The sequence below is a fragment of the Onychostoma macrolepis genome, chromosome 22 (genome assembly GCF_012432095.1).
Source record: "Onychostoma macrolepis isolate SWU-2019 chromosome 22, ASM1243209v1, whole genome shotgun sequence".
In the NCBI taxonomy this organism is placed as follows: domain Eukaryota; kingdom Metazoa; phylum Chordata; class Actinopteri; order Cypriniformes; family Cyprinidae; genus Onychostoma; species Onychostoma macrolepis.
In genome coordinates this window covers 3,802,155-3,823,447 of record NC_081176.1, presented here as the reverse complement: position 1 = coordinate 3,823,447, position 21,293 = coordinate 3,802,155, and the positions used below count along the sequence as shown (strand labels likewise).

Below are 21,293 nucleotides of genomic sequence, written 5' to 3'. Positions count from 1 at the left end.
CAAAGGAACGAGCTGTGTTCTGACCTAGCACGAGAAAAGCTCAAATGTTGGGGTTGAAGACAGAGAAACTTAATTTCATTTAGTACATTAAAATTACATTACAAGTATATGTCACAGTTATACTACATCAATATTAGAATTGTTAACCGAAAAAAATCAACCAAATCAACAAGAGTGTGAGCTTTTACAATTTCTTAAGAAAATTATTAATTTTCCAAGCCTAACTGAATAACTAGAGGCAGAGTTATTTTTAACTCCATGTAGATCACAAACCACTGAAATTGGTTGATAAATGTAAACGTTATCGTGTTTTTATCCCTAAAAAAACCGCAGCTCCCCCGTTTACCTCCATTTGTTTTTAAGGCAGTCTTGCCCTCACAAACGCCATGGACGTGTTGACGTATCGCAGCAACGGACCGAAGCGGCCAATGAGGCGTCTAGGTATTTATATGTCTATGGACAGATGAAGAAGAAGAAGAAGAAGGCGATCCGCCATTAAACACGCACGCTTGCGCCCCCTTTATTTTTATTTTTATTTTTATTTTTATTTACTAATTATTATTGTTTTTATTTTTTATGGCGATAGTGGCGATTCTGTTATTTTTTTTTATTTTTTTATTCCGCCATGGTAAGACATGTATGTGATCTGTTTGCCTGCTAACGATACAAAAGAAAGTGTTCAGTTTGTTTTTCGTCTTTAATCGCCTTGCAACAGTTTCATATTATTTTGCTCGACCATTGTGAGAAGATCAGCTTAGGCAATGAATATGATAGACTGTCAAAGTAAAATTTCAAACTTTCAAACAAAGTCAAACTTTATCAAAAAGTATGGCATCACTGTGAGTAGCCTAAATGTTGATATATTTTACCATCTACCTTTATGGAAATGTGAGCTTTGGTTAAAACCTTCTAACAAAAGCGAGGTAAAGTTGGTTTTATATTCGCACATTAGGACTTCTGCATTCAGTTACTTTGAGTACACTGGACATTCAGCGGACACTTACAAGTAATAAATATGCCATCAGAACAATTACTTGGACATTTTGATCGATTGTGAAAAAAAATGAAGTAGGTTGACAATGATGTCACTTATTAGAATTTGCAAAAAATAACTTTATAAGAGTGTAAATATACATATCACGTGTAGCCTATTCAAAGTATCCTTACGAAAATTAATCATGGTTTTCTTTTCTTAAAACCATGTTTTTGGCATATTGATTACAATTTGTATAACCACACAAATGCCGTAATTAATGATTTTTGTAACAAATGGTAACAAATTTTTTTTTCTCTCGTCGTAAAACCATAGTTAATCTTCGTATGGATACTTAAAAAACAATATTTTGTAATTAGCACAATTTTCTTGTTGTTTATGGATAATTTTCGTCAATGTTATTGTTATTCATAATGTGCAATATTCTATAAATAGTCTGTAAAAACATTTTATTTCATGACTGTGTTTAAAGTGAAAGCAGCTAATTTATGAATCAAGATTTGGTTTGTATAATGTTCATGAAGTTGCTGAAGATCACGAGACTTGTGTACAGTATTTGCATTAATGATGTTTTTCATTCACTTGATGTCAGCTGATAAAGTGACTTATCTGAGAGGTCACTATGGTGCCTGTAGAGACTCTAATACCATAAATGGAACAAATAGAAATATAATGAATTCAGACAGGTTTCTCTACCTATAATCTGTATGATCTGGAGAAAAACATTTCCACAGCTCTTACCTGTTGTTTATTTTTGTTTGGCTCACGATTAACTTTTCATTTCTTTTTAAGGTTTTTTTTGTGTTGATATTGTCAGAGTACCAGTGGTGGAGGGAGATCCAGTCACTCTAAACACTGATGTTGAAACAAACCAACAAGAAGATATTAAATGGTATTTTAATGACATTCGAATCGCTGAAATTAGTGGAGATTTCAGTGATATCTGTACAGATGTTCAGTGTAATAATGGCACTGAGAGATTCAGAGACAGACTGCAGCTGGATCATCAGACTGGATCTCTGACCATCACAAACACCAGAACCACAGATGCTGGACTTTATGAACTAAAGATCATCAGCAGCAGCAACATCAGTGAAAAGACCTTCAATGTTACTGTTTTCGGTGAGTCACTGAATGCATGTTTAAACGCATATTAAATAGGTTTAAATCACAACATTAATGTTAGTTAGTTTTTTTTTGTTTTGTTTTTTGCAGTAACATTCAGAGTAGTTATTTTCTCTTAATGTATTTTAATGCCGTATATACTCAATCTATTTGAAAACACATTTACTGTTAAAGTATTTAATTAAAAAAAAAAAAAGTTTGTAAAATGTGTGCAAAACTAATAAATGCTGCACAGTGCTTTCACGATGTTGTTATTGTTTTTTTCCCCCCCAAAAAAGATCCTTCAGCAGCTGTTGGTTTGTGTTTCAGGTGTTTCTGCTTCTGAACAAGATGAAAATCCAGTGAAGGAGGGAGAATCTGTCACTTTAGGTCCTGGTCTAGTAAGACAACCAAATGAGGTGATGAGATGGTATTATAATGGCATTCTCATCGCTGAAATCACTGGAGATCAGAGTGAGATCTGTACAGATGATCAGTGCAAAGAGAGATTCAGAGACAGACTGAAGCTGGATCATCAGACTGGATCTCTGACCATCACAAACACCAGAACCACAGACTCTGGACTTTATACACTAAAGATCAGCAGCAGCCTTCATCACAGCAACCGTGCAACCAGTGTGAAGAGCTTTGGTGTTACTGTTAGTGAGTATAATTTAGTTCCCTTGAGCAATTTGAAAACATACACACACACACACACACACACATACATAGATGTAGACTTTCACCTGCTTGTTTTGAACAAATCAAACAAAATTAATTGAAATAGCTCATCACTGCGAATGTTTAAAGTGTTTCCCCCAAATTCATTCAACTGAAAATACAACTTTTAATGACTTCTGCAGTCTCAAAATTATTCTTGACAAGCATCTTTAGTACTTAGTAGAGTTCCCTATTGCTGTTATGACCTGCTGCAAAAGAGATACATAGTCAGACACCAACTTCTGGGAGCGTTGCTGGGGAATCTTAACTCATTCCTCATGAGCAACAGGGCCGGGTTATCCTAATGGGCAACATGGGCTGCAGCCCAGGGCCCCGAACACTAGGAGGCCCCCGAGTCAATTCTTTTTTGCATTTTATACAGGGTTGCCAACCGTTCTGCCATCAGTTTGTCCCGTATTTGCAGGCATACAACGTATGACCTAGACCATACAAATAACAAATAAATTATTATAATTTCAAATCATTGTTTGAATTGTGAACGTAGCCGCTCAAGGAAGGCTTTAAGACCAAGCAGAATCCTCTGCCGCCTATCGCTCCCGCTTCACAGCGAGTGGGTCTCGTATTCTACAAATCATTTTGGTCGAATGCAAAGATGTGATTATTGTTCGTAAGCACAACATCAAGCTAGAAAACATACTATTTAGGCTACTTTTTTCTATTTGCAATAGTTTGGAATAACCTTCTTTATCTGTGAAAGCTTTAAATTCCGTCTATGAGTTTAAAACTAAATTGAAATCTTATTTTCTTACCTTGGCTTTTAAAACTTTGTTAAATTATCTTTTGAGTTTACTGATGTTATTCTTTTTACTGTTTTTATTTTTTATTTTATTTGTACAGCACTATGGTCAACTGCTGTTGTGTTTATCGATGCTTAATAAATACAAATACCCGAGGAAAGATGTTTTCACTATTGTAAGTTAATGTTGTTAAACAGAGAAACAAAATTATAGCCTACATTTTTAACTTCTAGCGCATTATAAGAGCAGGAAGAAGCCCTTTTAGTGGTGAGTGATATTTAATTGTATTTGCTTGGCTGTTGCTGATTTGTAAGATTATTTCTCGATAATATTGTTTAATTTATGCATGTAATTTTTTCTGTCCTATGGGTTTATGACGTGGGCATTGTGTTTGTTTATTTTTTATTTCACGAGTAGCCTATATCGTGCGCATCTTTATACAGTGTTTGATCCCATTTTTTATTTTGATTGCCGTGTAACGGAAAAGTCTTTTCTGAACTGCCATTTTAGAAATCTGGTTGCAGCTATTGATAGCGGTACCGAGACTTGAACCCGTAACCTTTTGGTTACAACTCTAACCATTAGGCCACAACTGCCCACAATTACTCAATTACGTTTGTTTGCAAACAGCTGAAAGATCAAGTACAGGTCTCTGCATGAAAGTAATGGGAGTTACCAGATCAGTGGGCAAGGGCAAAACAGGCGGGATATGTATATCACACAGGTTGCATTAGACTTTCCCACCGTCGTAAAAACAGTAGGGATGGGACGATACACCTACCTCCTGATTCGATACTATCACGATACTTGGGTGCCGATACGGTATGTATTGCGATTTGTTTGTTTTTTAAGAATGTTGATTCTACAAGTGTTGCGATTCGATATTACTGTGTTGCAATTTTTGTTTTTTTTTGTTTTTAACTCTAGACCATGGGAAAAAGTTGAATGATCCACTTAATATACAGACTGTCACAATAATAAAAAACACACATCTTAGCAGTTGCTATTGCGATTCGATATTACAATTTATTGTGATTTTTGTTTGCTTATTAAAGACTAGACAATGGAAAATAGTTGATTATACCCTTAAAAGAGACTGTATATGATGAGTCATATTAACAAAAATGTTCATATTTTAGAAAATGCAGTTAAAAGTTGCATCATTATCTTATCCACCCATGACCCACTCGCAAATAATCAGAATGCATTTTTTTTTATTACTCAGCCCGCGGATTGTCCGCAGCGCCCGTGGAACTGCGATCTGTGATGCTGTTTTAACTGCTGTTATTTATATATTTATTTATTTTTATTTTTTTAAAGATGCTGCTATTATTAGTTAAATAAATGTCATACAAAAGATAACCCAAGTATAAAGGGGTAAATATCAGACAAAGATATCGGTAGAATTGGTTATCAGTCACTCTCTATTCATAATGACTGTTTCTCTTTAGCTGCTCCAGATTCAGGTCTGTCTTCAGCTGCTGCAGCAGGAATAGCTGTTGCTGTTATTCTGCCTTTGGCTGCAGCTGCTGTTGCTTTTGGTGTGATTTACTATCGCAAGCATCAAGAAAGAAGAGAAGGTGAGTATTACATACAGCTGTTTTAAGAAGATTGAGATTGTGTGTAAAGAATATTTGAAAGATGCGAAAATATGTATTTTTATTCTGATTAACCAAAGTAATCTGTGTTTAATTTAGTTTTTTATTGTTCAAACAGACAGCAGGAGGCAGCACAGTGGTCAGGTAAGATACTATAGCCTCATTCAGACTGTCAAGTTCAAGTCCAATTTTTGTGCATGTCTCAAATGGAATCTGATCATATTTAGAGCCGGATTTACTAACAGATTGCACCAGCGAAACTCTCTTGTGGCGTTAAAGAACTATTGTCTGGATTTACCAAAGACACTCAGTCACTGAAAAGGCATGGACACAGTTATTTTTTGCGGCTGACCTTATTGCATATGCATTTGTAGGAGTTTGGATTTCAGATGCAAAATTTATGGGTTATTTAAATGAAACATGCAACGTGATTTACTAAGATTTGCGCTGCTTTTGGTAGATTGTGTTGGTCATTATGGAAATGATCCAGCTGCATCTTGTGTTCTTTAATGTGTGCATTGTCAGTAAATCACTTGTATAAATTTACAGTCCCATCTGTCTTTTTATGGGATTGCACTCTTGCTAATTTGCCATGTCAAGTAAATCTGGCGTGTAAACCACACACACAAAAAAAAAAAGTCTGACGCTTCAAGACAGTGCTGCTCTCATAGTGTTTTATTTTATAATAATATCATAATTATTTACCATAGGCTTGTCTATGGTCAAAGTATAACATAAATTATAAAGTTATCTAATTTTTTTTTCACAATAGAAGCAGATCTGCACATATGAGGCAGTGGAAGAACAATAAACCATTAGTTAACTCTTACATAATCTTCATTTATAAAAAAAAAATTTAAAAAAAGTAAAATAGAACTTTATTTACAGAGCTAGGAATAGTACCAGTACTGCCTTATTAATGCTCACCAATACAATAGTTCAAGCATTTAAATGTGCATCATGTTTACTAAAGATGAATGTTGCAGAATCAGAATGTTGCAGGATCTGTGTTTAAAATGACAACTAGCAATAAGTCACATTATAAAATGACATAACTATTAGACACCCAAATTCTTCCCGAATGTGGTGTTTAAATTTCAGCATCAGACAATATGGCATGTAAACATTTTTCATCACTGTTATACAAAGATGAAACTGAATTCAGTTTATCAGACTGAAGTTTCAATAAGAGAAACATCTTAAATTTATGATAATTTGCATACTTATATAAATATATATACTTGCATAAATACATGGATGATGCATGCACTACATTAACGAATAAATTGAAGTGTGGAATGTTGGACACTTCATGTATTCAACTGTTGCAGCTTTAATTACATGTCAGAGGGAGAGTGGCAATGAGACTCCGATGTTGAATGACAAAATTAAAGCATTTAGACCGCCTTCACTTTTTTTCTATTTTGTTATGTAGCAGCTTAATACTACAATCATTTACATTTTTTTTTCTTCTAATTAACCTATACTTAGTATACCATAATGACGAAGTAAAAACATAATTTTAGAAATGTCTGTAAACTTATTAAAAAAAAAAAAACTGAAATATCACATTTACATAAGTATTTAGACCCTTTACTCCGTACTTAGTTGAAGCACCTTTGGCAGCAGTTACAGCCTAGAGGCTTTTTGGGTATGACACAACAAGCTTTGCACACCTGGATTGGGGGATTTTCTGCCATTCTTCTTTTCAAATCCTCTTAAGCTCGGTCAGGTTGGATGGGTGCCGTCGGTGGACAGCCATTTTCAGGTCTCTCCAAAGATGTTTTGAAGTCAGGGCTCTGGCTGGGCCACTCTAGGACATTCACAGAGTTGTGCCTAAGGCACTCCTGTGTTGTCTTGGCTGCGTGCTTAGGGTCATTGTTGGAGGTTGTACCTTCGCCCAGTCTAAGTTCCTGAGTGCTGTGGAACAGGTTTTCATTGAGGATATCTCTGTACTTTGCTCCATTCAGCTTTTCCTCAACCCTGACCAGTCTCCCAGTCCCTACTGCTGAAAAACACCCCCACAGCATGATGCTGCCACCACCATGCTTCACTTAAAAACTCTTAAAAATTCTTAAATAATGTTTTCATAATAAAAGGCTTTAAAGGGTTACTCCACCCCAAAATGAAAATTTTGTCATCAATCACTTACCCCCATGGCATTCCAAACCTGTAAAAGCTTTGTTCGTTTTCTGAACACAATTTAAGATATTTTGGATAAAAACCAGGAGGCTTGTGACTGTCCCATTGACTGCCAGTTAAATAACACTGTCAAGGCCCAGAAAAGTATGACGGACATCGTCAAAATAGTCCATCAGTGGTTCAATCTGAATGTTATGAAGCAACGAGAACACTTTTTGTATGGAAAGAAAAAAAAACGACTTTATTCAATAATTTGTCTCCTCTGAGTCAGCGTAGCACCATTTTGGAGAATATCCACTGGACGCAAACTGCGTACGCTGTTCTGTGTCGGCCGCACAAGGATACACAAGGATAAATGTCTTAAAATCTTAAATATTACTTGTTCATATCTGCAGAAACTCTGGTTTAGAATTGAGGCCAAACAGTTCAATCTTGGTTTCATCAGACCAGAGACTCTTGTTCCTCATAGTCTGAGAGTCTTTCAGGTGCTTTTTTGCAAACTCCAGGCGGGAGAGGCTTATGTCTAGCCACTGTGCCATAAAGCCCAGATCGGTGGAGGGTTGCAGTGATGGCTGTCTTTCTGGAATTTTGTCCCATCTCCAAACAGGATCTCTGGATTTCAGTCAGAGTGACCATCAGGTTCTTGGTCGCCTCTCTTACTAAAGCCCTTCTCCCCTGATTGCTCAGTCAATGCCAAACTTACATGGGGGGCTTTCACACCAGATGAACCTTTTCATAGTTCCTAGAACTACTGGCGAAAGTATCCACATTTTTGGAGTGTTCGCACCACAGGAACTAAAAATGGTTTTAGTTCTAGGAACTCAGTTTGGGGGAACTAAATTAGCTCCTACTTCAGAGTGGAGTCTAAAACAGTTCTTAGTACCATAAAATATTTACTCCACGAACATGGAATACAGCGATAACAATTAGCTGTTGTCTGCAGCATTTTTTTTTTCTTTTCTCAGCCTTGATTATATGTAACACTGCAAGTTGTCATAGGATATTTAGTCAGATATTCATGTTCTTTAAATCGCATAAATTGTGCATTTACATTCCATCTCCATTATCACAAAACCCACGACACACATCAAAAACAGCTCTGATCATGGCGTACTTCATTCACCAGTTGTCAACGTTTGTCAATGCTGCGCATAAAGATGTCAGTCATAGTTCCTGCTGCCACTGCAAATGCAACCAGGAAAATGGCCAGAGGGGAAAATTGGTTCTCTGGGAATCACCCTGCTGGCTAGTTCCTTGAACTGAGTTCCTAGAACTACGCAGTGCGAAAGCCCCTATGTAGGCCACTGTGCTCTTGGGAACCTTCAGTGCAGCAGAAATTTTGTAGCCCTCCCCAGATCTGTACCTAGCAACAATCTCGTCTCTGAGCTCCGCAGGCAGTTCCTTTTGACCTCATGGCTTGGTTTTTGCTCTGATGTGTATTGTCAGCTGTGAGGCCTTTTATAAAGAGGTGTGTGCCTTTCCAAATCCTGTCCAGTCAATTTAATTTACCACAGGTGGAATCACAGGCAATCAAGGTGTAGAAACATCTCCGCAACTCACCAGAGTCAAATTTAAAATGTTGCAAGTTTAAAATACTCATGTAAATGCGACATTTTAGATTTTTATTTTTGATAAATTTACAGACATTTCTAAAGTCCTGTTTTCACTTTGTCATTATGGGGCACTGAGTGTAGAATAATGAAAAGAAAACTTAATTTAAATGATTGTAGTATCAGGCTGCAACATAACACAATTAAAAAAGTGAAGGGGTCTAAATATATGAATGTGTGCCCTCCACTAATATTGGCACCCTTGATAAATATGGGCAAAGGCGGCTGTGAAAATAAATCTGCATTGTTTATCCTTTTGATCTTTCACTCAAGAAATTCACATAATTATAACCTATCATTGAAGTAAAACAATTGTGGGGAGAAAATCTCATGATGAAATCAATGTTTTTCTCCAATGAATGTTGGCCACAATTATTGGCACCCCTAGAAATGATTATGAGTAAATGTCTCTGAAGTATATTCCCATTCATATTTACATTTTTTAGCACACCAGGGTGACTAGGAGCATGAAATTATCCAGACATGGCTTCCTGTTCCACAGGATTATAAATATGAAGAACACAAATGCCAAATTCCCTTAATCATCCATCACAAGGAGTAAAACCTAAGAATATAGTTCTGATGTGCAGAACAAGATTGTTGAGCATCACAAAATAGAAAGTGGGTGTAAGAAAATAGTTAAAGCAATCCCCATTTCCACCATCAGGGTAATAATTAAGAGGTTCCAATCAACCAAATATGTTACAAATCTGCCTGGAAGAGGATGTGTGTCTATATCGTCCTAATGCACGGTGAGGAGGAGAGTTTGAGTGACCAAAGACTCTCCAAGGATCACAGCTGGAGAATTGTAGAGATTAGTTGAGTCTCGGGGTCAGAAACGTAATAAAAAAAAAAATATATCAAACATCACCACATATTGTTCGGGAGGGTTTCAAGGATAATTCTCCTCACTCCAAAAACAAACTCCTGCAAATTCATTTGTCAGAGACAACTGGAACTTGAAATGGCACTGACTTCTATGGTGAGATGAAACTGAAAAAAGAAAACCCACCAGATGAGTACAGACAGGGATAAAAAGTACCCCATGTCTACGGTTAAATATACTGCTGAATCTTTAATGTTATTGGCCTGTTTTTCTGCCGGAGGTCCTGAACGTCTTGTTCAGATGAATGGCATCATGGATTGTATCAAATACCAACAGATAAAAAATCTAAACCTGACTGCCTCTGTAAGAAATTTTATAATGGGCTGTGTTTGGATCTTCCACCAGGACAACAATCCAAAATAAACACAAAAATGGGTCACTAAGCACAAAATGAACCTTTTACCATGGCTGTCCCTGTCCTCTGACCTGAACCCTATAGAAAATGAGTGAGGTGAACTGAAGAGAAGAAGTGCTAACATGGAGCTGTGAATCTGAAGGATCTGGAGAGATTCTGGATGAAGGAATGGTCTCTGATCTCTTATCAGGTGTTCTCCAAACTCTTCAGGTATTATAGGAGAAAACTCAGAGCTGTTATCCTGGGATAAGGACATTGCAATAATTGGGTGCCAATAATTGTGGCCAACATGAACTTGAGAAAGCATTTATTTCACAATGAGATTTTACCCCCAATTTCAATTGTTTTACTTCAATGATAGGTTGGAATTTTGTGCATTTTTTTTTAATGAAAGATAAAAAGGATTTATTGCAGAAAAACAATGCAGATTTATTTTCACAACAGCCTTTGCTCATATTTACCAAGGGTGCCAATATTAGTGGAGGGCACTGTATATATCTTCCCTTCCCTCCCCTCATCAGTGAATCTGTATATTTTTGCAGATGAATCAGAATGATGCTCTAGAGACCCAAGAGGCCTCACTGTAGGAGACTTCGACATACTGTTGAACATTACCGATGGGACGTGCTGTAATCAGACTGTCACGATCACCAGCAGGAGTGCCCTTGAGCTCCACCAATGGGCACTCCATCCCTGATTTTTACTATTCACTCAGGACACCTTTTTCCATAATCCTTTGCCCAGACTCATCCGCAGTCATCAGTTGACCTATCGGTAAGTCCCACCCCACTTAGTTACTGTTGCTCACTTGGACAAACAAATGGAGATGCTCACTGTCTTACAATGACAGCTGTCAGTGAAAACCTTCTTCCGAGGTGTTTCTGATAAATCTGGGACACAGAAGGACCTTCAAGTGGGATTTAAATATGTCATGGAGGGATATATAACAGATATTAAAATAAATATGTAAAAATACAGATCACAATGCAAACAGGAGAACTATGTTACAGTCGTCACGATTGCAATGACAACATCCCGGATCAACACCATTCATGTACCGCAGAGTTAGATTAAATTAATTTACATTTAATCAGATGAATATGGAAAGACACTGTAGCATAGACCTTCGTTTATGTGTTTTTGACTTTCACTGCATGGTACAAGTCTTGAGAACAGTTCGCTAATTAGGTTTGCATTTTAGCATGGACTCACTAACTTTAAAGCTAATGTTATCTAGTTTTTGCCAGAGATACCTTGCTGAAGTACAATATGACATTAACGTTCTGCTTGAGCTGATGAAAAGTGTAACTTAATGATAGTATGACAACCAGAAAATGAACGTTTTCGTCTTCATTGAGATACCAGTGAAACTCCAATCTAGAACATTGCGTTAGCAGCGCAAAAGGTCGTGGGTTCAATTCCCAGGGAACACGCATACTGATAAAAAATGTAAATGCTGTTTATTTTTTTACAGGACAATTAGTATGTATTATTACAATATGTGCTAAGATATATATTTTTATAGATAGATATATAAAGCTCTCTAAACATCCAGTCAAAGGACAAGAAATTCACGACATTATCGTAATCTGGTGCTGCCAACTCGAAATCTGATTGGTTAAAGCTACGGTTTCATTGCCATTGATTTTAAGCTGCAGACACCTGCACTGTTGATTCTAAAGGCCATAGGCAGATTTCTTTGACCCTGGCAACACAATTGCTGAAATTTGATTGGATAAAAGCTCTAATAAAACATACACTAATGGAAGCAGCACAACCAAGAGAAAAGCTATGAAATGAAGAGAAAAGACTATGGGAAATAATTTAATACACATTCATGGAAAAATATATTAAAACTAAGTCAGTGATTAGGCCAGCATAGAAGGCTTTGCTGGCCCTGACGGCCCACCACTGGAAATAATGGTATGATACAAAATTTCCACTATTCGGTAGACCGGTCAAATTTCACCTCCACTAATTTCAACACCACAGCAACAACTAATTTGATGTTCATTATTATTGTTTCATGTATTACTCATTTAAATAATAAAACATGTTGCCCAAATATTTTAAAAATATATTAACATTTCTTTTTTTTTAAAAAGCATTTCAGTATTAAAATGAGGAAGAAAGAAGCACTCTACAAGCAATAGAACAGCAAGTTCTTAACAATTTACAGTATATTGTACAGAGCAGAAGTTGGGAATACTTTTATATACAAGGAGCCTTTTTTTCATTTTTGGTTAAAATGCATTTTTTTGAAAGTTGCTTGGATCCGTGAAAACGACTAAAAACACAGACAGTCCAGTAGATGGCAAAACACTACATGTCAGGTACATACAGGTACATCTCAAAAAATTTGAATATCGTGAAAAATTTATTTTTCTATTTTTTTATTGTAACTTATTTCAAAAAGTGAAACTTTCATATATTCTAGATTCATTACATGTAAAGTAACCCCCCCCCCCCCCCATTTATAATTCATATAGCTTACAGTGTTTCTATTTTATTTTATTTTTTTTATAGTATGTTTAACAGACAATAATTAAACAATTATGATTTTGTGAAACAACATCAGCATCAGAGCGCTGGGTGTCTTAATCACACATCACTTTATTTTAATATTAATCGGTGTTGTTTTTTTTTGTGGATATTTCAGCTAACAGCTTCATTTTTACATTCAGTTGAACAACATTAATTTAAAGTTAAAGACTTTCCGCGGCGACTCAGGACTCAGGACAGAGTGCCACTTACATAGTTGACCAAAAAAAAATTCACATTATACAGGTGCATCTCAATAAATTAGAATGTCGTGGAAAAGTTCATTTATTTCAGTAAGTCAACTCAAATTGTGAAACTCGTGTATTAAATAAATTCAGTGCACACAGACTGAAATAGTTTGTCTTTGGTTCTTTTAATTGTGGTGATTTTGGCTCACATTTAACAAAAACCCACCAATTCACAAATTAATTCAAACCCACCAATTCAACAAATTAGCATATGGTGACATGCCAATCAGCTAATCAACTCAAAACACCTGCAAAGGTTTCCTGAGCCTTCAAAATGGTCTCTCAGTTTGGTTCTCATTTGGCTACAGTTGTCATATTCCTCTTGTTAAGCCACTCCTGAACCACAGACAACTTACCTGGGCTAAGGAGAAGAACTGGACTGTTGCCCAGTGGTCCAAAGTCCTCTTTTCAGATGAGAGCAAGTTTTGTATTTCATTTGGAAACCAAGGTCCTAGAGTCAGGAGGAAGGGTGGAGAAGCTCATAGCCCAAGTTGCTTCAAGTCCAGTGTTAAGTTTCCACAGTCTGTGATGATTTGGGCTGCCATGTCATCTGCTGGTGTTGGTCCACTGTGTTTTTTGAAAACCAAAGTCACTGCACCTGTTTACCAAGAAATTTTGAAGCACTTCATGCTTCCTTTTGCTGACCATCTTTTTGAAGATGCTGATTTCATTTTCCAGCAGGATTTGGCACCTGCCCACACTGCCAAAAGAACCAAAAGTTGGTTAAATGACCATGGTGTTGGTGTGCTTGACTGGCCAGCAAACTCACCAGACCTGAACCCCATAGAGAATCTATAGGGTATTTTCAAGAGGAAAATGAGAAACAACAGACCAAAAAATGAAAAAGAAGAACTGTCAAAGAAACTTGGGCTTCCATACCACCTCCGCAGTGCCACAAACTGATCACCTCCATGTCACGCCGAACTGAGGCAGTAATTAAAGCAAAAGGAGCCCCTACCAAGTATTGAGTACATATACAGTAAATGAACATACTTTCCAGAAGCCCAACAATTCACTAAAAATGTTTTTTTTTTTTTTTATTGGTCTTATGAAGTATTCTAATTTGTTGAGATAGTGAATTGGTGGGTTTTTGTTAAATGTGAGCCAAAATCACCACAATTAAAAGAACCAAAGACAAACTATTTCAGTCTGTGTGCATTGAATTTATTTAATTCACAAGTTTCACAATTTGAGTTGAATTACTGAAATAAATTAACTTTTCCACGACATTCTAATTTATTGAGATGCACCTGTATTTGTCCAAAATTATTGTTGATATTTATGACTTTATCCTAGGCTGAAAGATTGTGTATCTTTCCGCATAACGTTTGTCTTTCTGTCCGTATACACCCAGAACACCCGACCCGTTATCCAACAGCAGCACCAATTTAATTCTCTATCCGACCCGTTTGAGATAGCCTAAAGACCGCGTCCTGAACCGCACCCGCATTAGTCTAATGCATCAGTAAGGCAAAATTATTTATTTTCTCATGTACCACAAGCAATCAAACCAAAATAGGCATTCTAAGTTGGTGCTTTGAAGAAAAATAGACAAGCAGCGCAATAGAAGAAATATAAGAACGCGCATCCTTCGTGTAAACAATAAAAATCTTGTGAACAATCTTCCAGGCCATTTTGAACAAATGTGCATAAACTACACGTTTAGTTCTTCATAAATGAAAAGAACATGTTTAGATATGCCTTTACTGTTAAGTGCCATTGTCTCTCCTTAAACACTTCAGTGTAGGCAATGTGGCCGTTAGTCCTCTACAGAAGCATTAAAAATAAATCTTAAAAATAAAACGAGTTAACACTTTAGAATAGGGAATGCTTATTCACTATTAACTGCGCCTTTTCCCTCAATAAATTCCTAATTTGCTGCTAATAGTTAGTATTAATAGTTAGTAAGGTAGTTGTTAAGTTTAGGTATTGGGTACACTGTAAAAAAAATTCCGTAGTTTTTACAAGATAATTCTGGCAGCTGTGGTTGCCAGAATAATTTTGTAAAAAATACAGAAAAACTGTAAACACATTTACAGAACAAAACTGTAAAATTTACAGTATAAAACTGTAATTTACAAACAGGGAAATCTGAATGTAAACCACTACATTCAACAACACACACTGCTATTAAAATCTGTTTTGTACCTTTAACATACTGACAACCACCATAATAATGCAGGTGGTAAAAGAGAAAGCCACATGAAGAATCAAAGCTCATCACAATTAGCTTCACCACAAGCAGAAGTATATACTAATGTATAGAAGATGCACAGAGTCATTCATGCAAACACAAAACACCATCGTGGTAACACACATGATATTTAAATAATGCAATAAACTTTCATTAAACAACAGAAGATGTAACATAAAGCCCAAATGTACATAACTGATAACAAAAACTATTAAAAAACATGATTATTTAAACAAAATACTTTCAAATGTGGAGTGTCACGCAGGGAATTCTGGGAATATCAGTTTACAGTTTTTGACTGTAAATTATACATTGATTTGTTATTTTTACTTCTAAAAACTGCATTTTACTGTAAAATTACATGAAATGTCTGGTTAGATCTTTTACAGTTTTTCCCTGTATATAGTACAGGAACTCACTGTTAACATATTAAGTTTTTTTTTTTCAGTAGCGTTTTTACAAAATTTTACAGTTAAAATTACACTTATTTTTTACAGTGTAGGATAAGGGATGTAGAATAAGGTAATGTAGAATAAGGCATTAATATGTGCTTAATTAGTACTAATAAATGGGTAATATTCTAATAATATGCATGCTATTTAAGAGAACATAAAGTGTTATCTAAAATGATATATAGGCTACAGAAAGCGAGCAACGAGCGCTCCCAAGCTTTCAGCACTTCAGCATGAATGGCTATAACGCGCAACGCTGCAAATCGAACATTGAGGCTCCGCAATTATTATTGAATTTCATTAGTCCTGTAGATGTGTTTAAACAAGTCGATTGACACCTTTTGTAGACCTGAGGTCTCGCTTTTATTCACCATACCACTTCACCGCCGGGATCATACGGTATCAGGATTATGGTTAAATAAGATGAAATACATAGGCTATAATATAAAGAAATTAGCTACATTTATTTTCAAATTAAATATCACAACACACATTTATCATTCAGTCTATTGCGTTTTACATAGCCTATAATGTAAGTCTCTTTTTTTGGCCTGCACTCTGGAAGTGATCTGTCAAATCTAAACTTTAAGTACTAAAACTGAAACTAAACTATAAAAGTAAATAGAAATATGTTCACAAAAAAAACTAAACTAAAACTAACAAAATTATTAATGAAACTAATAAAAACGAAACTAAATTTTATTGCAAATTTGAAAACGATATTAAAATAAAACTAATTTAAAAATGCAAAACTATAATAACCTTGTTGTTATTGTCATACTTCGGACTTTTGTTTTTGTTTTCATTTTCTTCCCTCATGTTCCTTGACCTAGTTTCTGTCTCGCTTAATTGTCATTATTTGCAGGTGTGTCTTGTCATTATCCTCATTTACTCTCCCATATAAGTTGTAGTCAGTTCAGTTCAGTCTGGTCTCATCAATGTGTACGTGTGTATTAAGCCTTCCTGTTGTGGATTACCTTGTGTGGATATATTAAAAACTTTTACTTTCATTTTCATCTTTGTGTGAGTTCATTCAACACCAAACCGTGACAGTGATATTATCAGGAGAAATATATCCACAAATATGTGGAACATTAGTCAAACAGGTTTGTGAACAAAACATTTGTGATATTTAAGTGTTAATCAGTTTTATTTTGCTGCAAAGTTTTTTTCATTTATACAATTTCATGTGAGGAGGAAGATGAGGACTGGTGTTATGTATTATACGTTATGTAGTATGTGTGAATGTGTAGCTTATAAGTATTAAATAAAGAATAGGCATTTCAACACAGACATTTACATTCACAGAAGACATAAGCACAGTATTTCTAGCAGTTGTTCTTTACTAACAAATGATTTATAACTTAAATATTCCCTGAATTCATTAATAGCTAACAAGCACATTTCTCACTAATAAATGCAATATTACTTTAGATTATGTTCCCTATTCTAAAGAAATAATTTGCTGTTTTCCAATAAGAAAAAAAAAAAAAAAAACATGAAATATTGCAGTGAATAATTCTGTCTTTATTGTTTTATGGTTCAACAAGAGAACAAACTACAAATGAGACGTTTTGAATTATCACAGTCATTGCCAAATAGTTCATTGACAAATTTGCTTTTAACACAAATGATGATGGTCACAGAATAAACCAAACATCTGCATTTTTCACACAGGATATTTCCTTCTAATGTCATGCAAAATCATACCCAGGGGGCCATTTTTATGTTTCTCACCACTCCAGTAAGTCCACTCAATTACTTTTAAGAGGTCTTTGAGCATGCTTTCTGTGCGGTTCCCCCTAAATCTCCACACTGTTGCCTTGCAGACACCCCAGAATCTCTCAATGTTTTGTGTGGGAGCACCTGGCCGAGGATCAACAAATACCTCTTTATGGTTCACAGTTAGATGGTTATATCCAGCATCTCTGAGACAGTTATAGGCTCTCCACCCATCTGACACAACAGTGCTTCCTTGTCTAACATGCTTCTGGAGAATTGGCATGAGGTGTTGAGCTGAACGCTGATTGACAACTCTCAGAATGGGTCTTCTGCACTCCTCTTTGACCCCGAGCATTCCAAACACCCATGATGCCCTGTTGCTCTGTCTTCCTCGGTTGTACTAAAAATGACAAAATTTAAGATTTTATTTTATCATTCATCTTTACTATAATGTGTGACCAGATGTAATTGAAAATATATTACCTTTTGTGGCCAAATTTGCTCTCATCAATGAAAACAATTTTGTGTCTTTTTCCAATTTTCAGGTCTCCTCTTCTCTTCATTCTTTTAATTGCAGATTTGCAGACTCCACACAAACGACAAGCAAGTATAGTCAGTGCGTGGAAGAGATTCCAGTGATGCCTTCCTGTAGCACATCCACTTGCCACAACTTGAGTCCTTGTGAAAATTCAGTCCTTGAGGTTGAGATTAGACTTGGAAAATACTGAGCCACTTTCAGATGCTTTTGCTGTATGACTTACTGTGCCATTTATCTTGACACACAAAAGTATTAAAATAAGCATATTAACTTCACAACACCAAAAATATTTAAAGATGTAATACTTTCAAAGCAAATGCGTATTTTATTAATAAAAACACTCCTGTTTTTAAATAATAATTATTTCATAATGATATAAATAGTTTAATGTGTCACACTTTATATGTGACCCTGGACCACAAAACCAGTCTTAAGTGTAAATTTTTCGAAATTGAGATTTATACATCAATAAATAAGCTTTCCATTGATGTATGGTTTGTTAGGATCGGACAATATTTGGCTGAGATACAACTATTTGAAAATCTGGAATCTGAGGGTGCAAAAAAATCTAAATATTGAGAAAATCGCCTTTGAAGTTGTCCAAATTAAGTTATTAGCAATGCATATTACCAATCCAAAATTAAGTTTTTATACATTTACGGTAAGAAATTTATCTTCATGAACATGATATTTACTTAATATACTAATGATTTTTGGCATAAAAGGAAAATCGATAATTTTGACCCATACAGTGTATTTTTGGCTATTGCTACAAATATACCCCAGCAACTTGAGACTGGTTTTGTGCTCCAGGGTCACATATAACCTTGCTATGTGTACTGCGTTGGGCTAACCAAAATGAAGCAGACGAAGCAGCATATAATTGTATTAGCAGATCCTTGTCACTGTACATGTACAGTGAAACAGGTGGAGCAATCTCCAGATGCCTTCATAGTAAATGAATACAAATACATAAATGCCCATGTACGAATCCACACACAAGTTTTACTCAATAAAGCCTATGCAACTATTCAATATACTATGCAATAAAATACAATAAAACCTCAAAAACAAATGTACATAAATGTAAACATTATATGCAATAAGACAGAAAGTGACAAGTGCTGAGATACTGTAATGTGAGAGCCATACTGAACTGAATAATTATGACAGGTTTTAGTTTTTGATTGTTCTCTTGATTCCACACACACAATTTGCATTTGAGGATCTTGTAATATGTGACCGGTGTTTTGTTTTGTTTTGCTCTATCCTCCGTGCTTCTGTGTTCATCAATATGTCAAGCATAAGTTTGTTTCACTGGATCAAACCCAGCTGAATTTTGCAGGATTTGTTCTCGTGGTGACAGATGCATACACAACATGAGTCCCCTCTTTAACGTTCTGTAAAAAACATCACATAAGATATAATACTATTAAAATTATTATATTAAAAATGTGGTGTCCTGAAGGTTGGTTGAGATTGAATGTAAAATAACAGTCATATAATTTAATGATAAAACTAATATCTTCTTCCTAACATGAAGCAGATTGAAACTGGGTTTTCAGTGGTTTTGCTTCAGGATCCAAATTTTACATTGGGCATCAAGTGGTGACACAAAATTGTTACTCTTTCAAAAGTAAACATTGCCATAAAATCAAATACTGAAAAAGAAGCAAAAATTGTAACTTTACATCAGCTTGTCACTGAGAAAGTACACTCACACCTTCTCTACCCCTAAAGTACAACTATGCACCCTTTAAGGATGGAGAAGTTATTACTCAAACGATAACCGATTGTTCCAGCGATTAATTGGCAAAAATGATAAATAGTTGTTGTTTTTTTTTGGTTTGTTTGTTTTTTACATTGATTATATTATATTATAAATATCTGATATGATGCTGTTGTGTGTGATGTATATGATTGATCATTATACAAAAATAAAAACACATCCATATCTGACTCACAGCTAAAATAATACAGAGACTAAATGCAGAGAGAAGTTTCTTACCAATTTGTGTACATTTCTTTTGTGGAATGTTGTCTCAGCATAAGATATTTCTTCTTCACAAGTCTGGACTGCTTAAAGAATAATAATAATAATAATAGATTAAAACAACAAAACTCAATCTGAATGGTTTCTTCACAACACGTTTTTATTAAGGCTCAAATGTAAGTGTTGTGCAATGCAATAATTGAATTACATGCAATTAATTACAAAAAAAAAAACAAATAGAATACTGCAATTTATGAATTTGACATTCCATCTTGCATAAAAAGCCCTTAGAGTATACAATAATTATATTTAGAACAATATTCCTAACACAATTTACATTGAAAAATTGTCTTTCATAGCAATGTTCATTTGAATACCAGCAGAGAACTGATGTAATATTATGTAAGATTATGTTCATAAATTGCAGAAAGTTGTTTTATTATGGAAATAATGTAGATAAGCGTTTACGAGTAAATGTGAGACGAGTAAGGAATATTTAAACATGTTCCGAAATCCAGTAACTGCACACATTATTTTGTTTTCTTTCATTAAAAAGAAACTAGAGAGCTTTATCCCTCTACTGCATAGGGTTTCCTCTTCAGGCAACGGAAAGTTTTTCTTGCAACCAATTAAAATGTTTGAAAAGTATCAAAGAACAGTCCAATAAGGTGTGGGAGTCACTATCAAGCACCATTTGAAGGTGGGACATCCTGTTCTGACACAAGGTCACAGGAGCACAGGTGTGAGAAGGCGGCAAGATTATTTGCTTTAGTAATCTTATTTAAAATGACACAAACTGTACATAAAAAGTGTGTGTGTGTGTGTGTGTGTGTGTGTGTGTGTGTGTGTGTGTGAAAGTGTAGAGAAGATTTTTGTCAGGTTTTATGATTTTTTTATTTTGCATTTTCAGAAATTCAGTTTTTATTTTCGTTGCCTCAGGGCAACATTGCACAATAAGGGGTAAGGAAGCAGGGGTCCACAGCTCCCATCCCTAACCAGGATTTCCCATTGACAATACATACGGGCAAATAATGTGTGACAAAAAGGGAGGATGCAAGTGTTCCTGGGTGCAAAGGAACGTGATGTGCAAAAATTGTAACATGCACCTCTGTTTCACAGCAGAGAAGAAGTGCTTCTAGAAGTTTAGCACGGAGTAAAATCTCATTACATGAAGTACATGATATGACACAACACACTAAATCAGGGCTGGGAAACTTCAGTCCTGGAGGGCCACTGTCCTGCAGAGTTAGCTCCAACCCTAATCAAATGAATGTATTTTAAGATCACTAGAAAGCTACAGGCAGGTGTGTTTAATTAGGGTTGGAGCTAAACTCTGCAGGTCAGTGGCCCTCCAGGACCGGAGATTCCCAGCCTCGCACCACGATACAAACCTACGTCTGTATCAAATGCAATACATCAATGTGTTTCAAGTGTTTTT

At 35.5% G+C, this 21,293-nt stretch overlaps 1 protein-coding gene across 6 annotated transcripts; it reads left to right on the top strand.

The window, feature by feature from the left end:
- Positions 1–514: 514 nt before the first annotated feature.
- LOC131529782 (uncharacterized) lies at positions 515–19,857 on the top strand. 6 transcript variants are annotated; one of them, XR_009268219.1, is made up of 9 exons: positions 515–628; positions 1,787–2,116; positions 2,429–2,761; positions 5,028–5,156; positions 5,293–5,318; positions 10,710–10,941; positions 17,280–17,346; positions 17,432–17,718; positions 17,870–19,857. XR_009268219.1 is itself a non-coding variant. In XM_058759676.1 (6 exons), exons 1-6 carry the CDS (start codon positions 577–579, stop codon positions 10,752–10,754), a joined length of 915 nt encoding a protein of 304 aa, XP_058615659.1. In that variant the 5' UTR covers positions 515–576; the 3' UTR covers positions 10,755–12,982. The 6 variants fall into 6 exon arrangements, 3 of the variants coding, with proteins under 3 accessions (XP_058615659.1, XP_058615660.1, XP_058615661.1); XR_009268220.1 differs by adding an exon at positions 10,252–10,377 and having other exon boundaries at positions 17,432–19,857; XR_009268218.1 differs by having other exon boundaries at positions 17,432–19,857.
- The last annotated feature ends 1,436 nt before the right edge of the window (positions 19,858–21,293 follow it).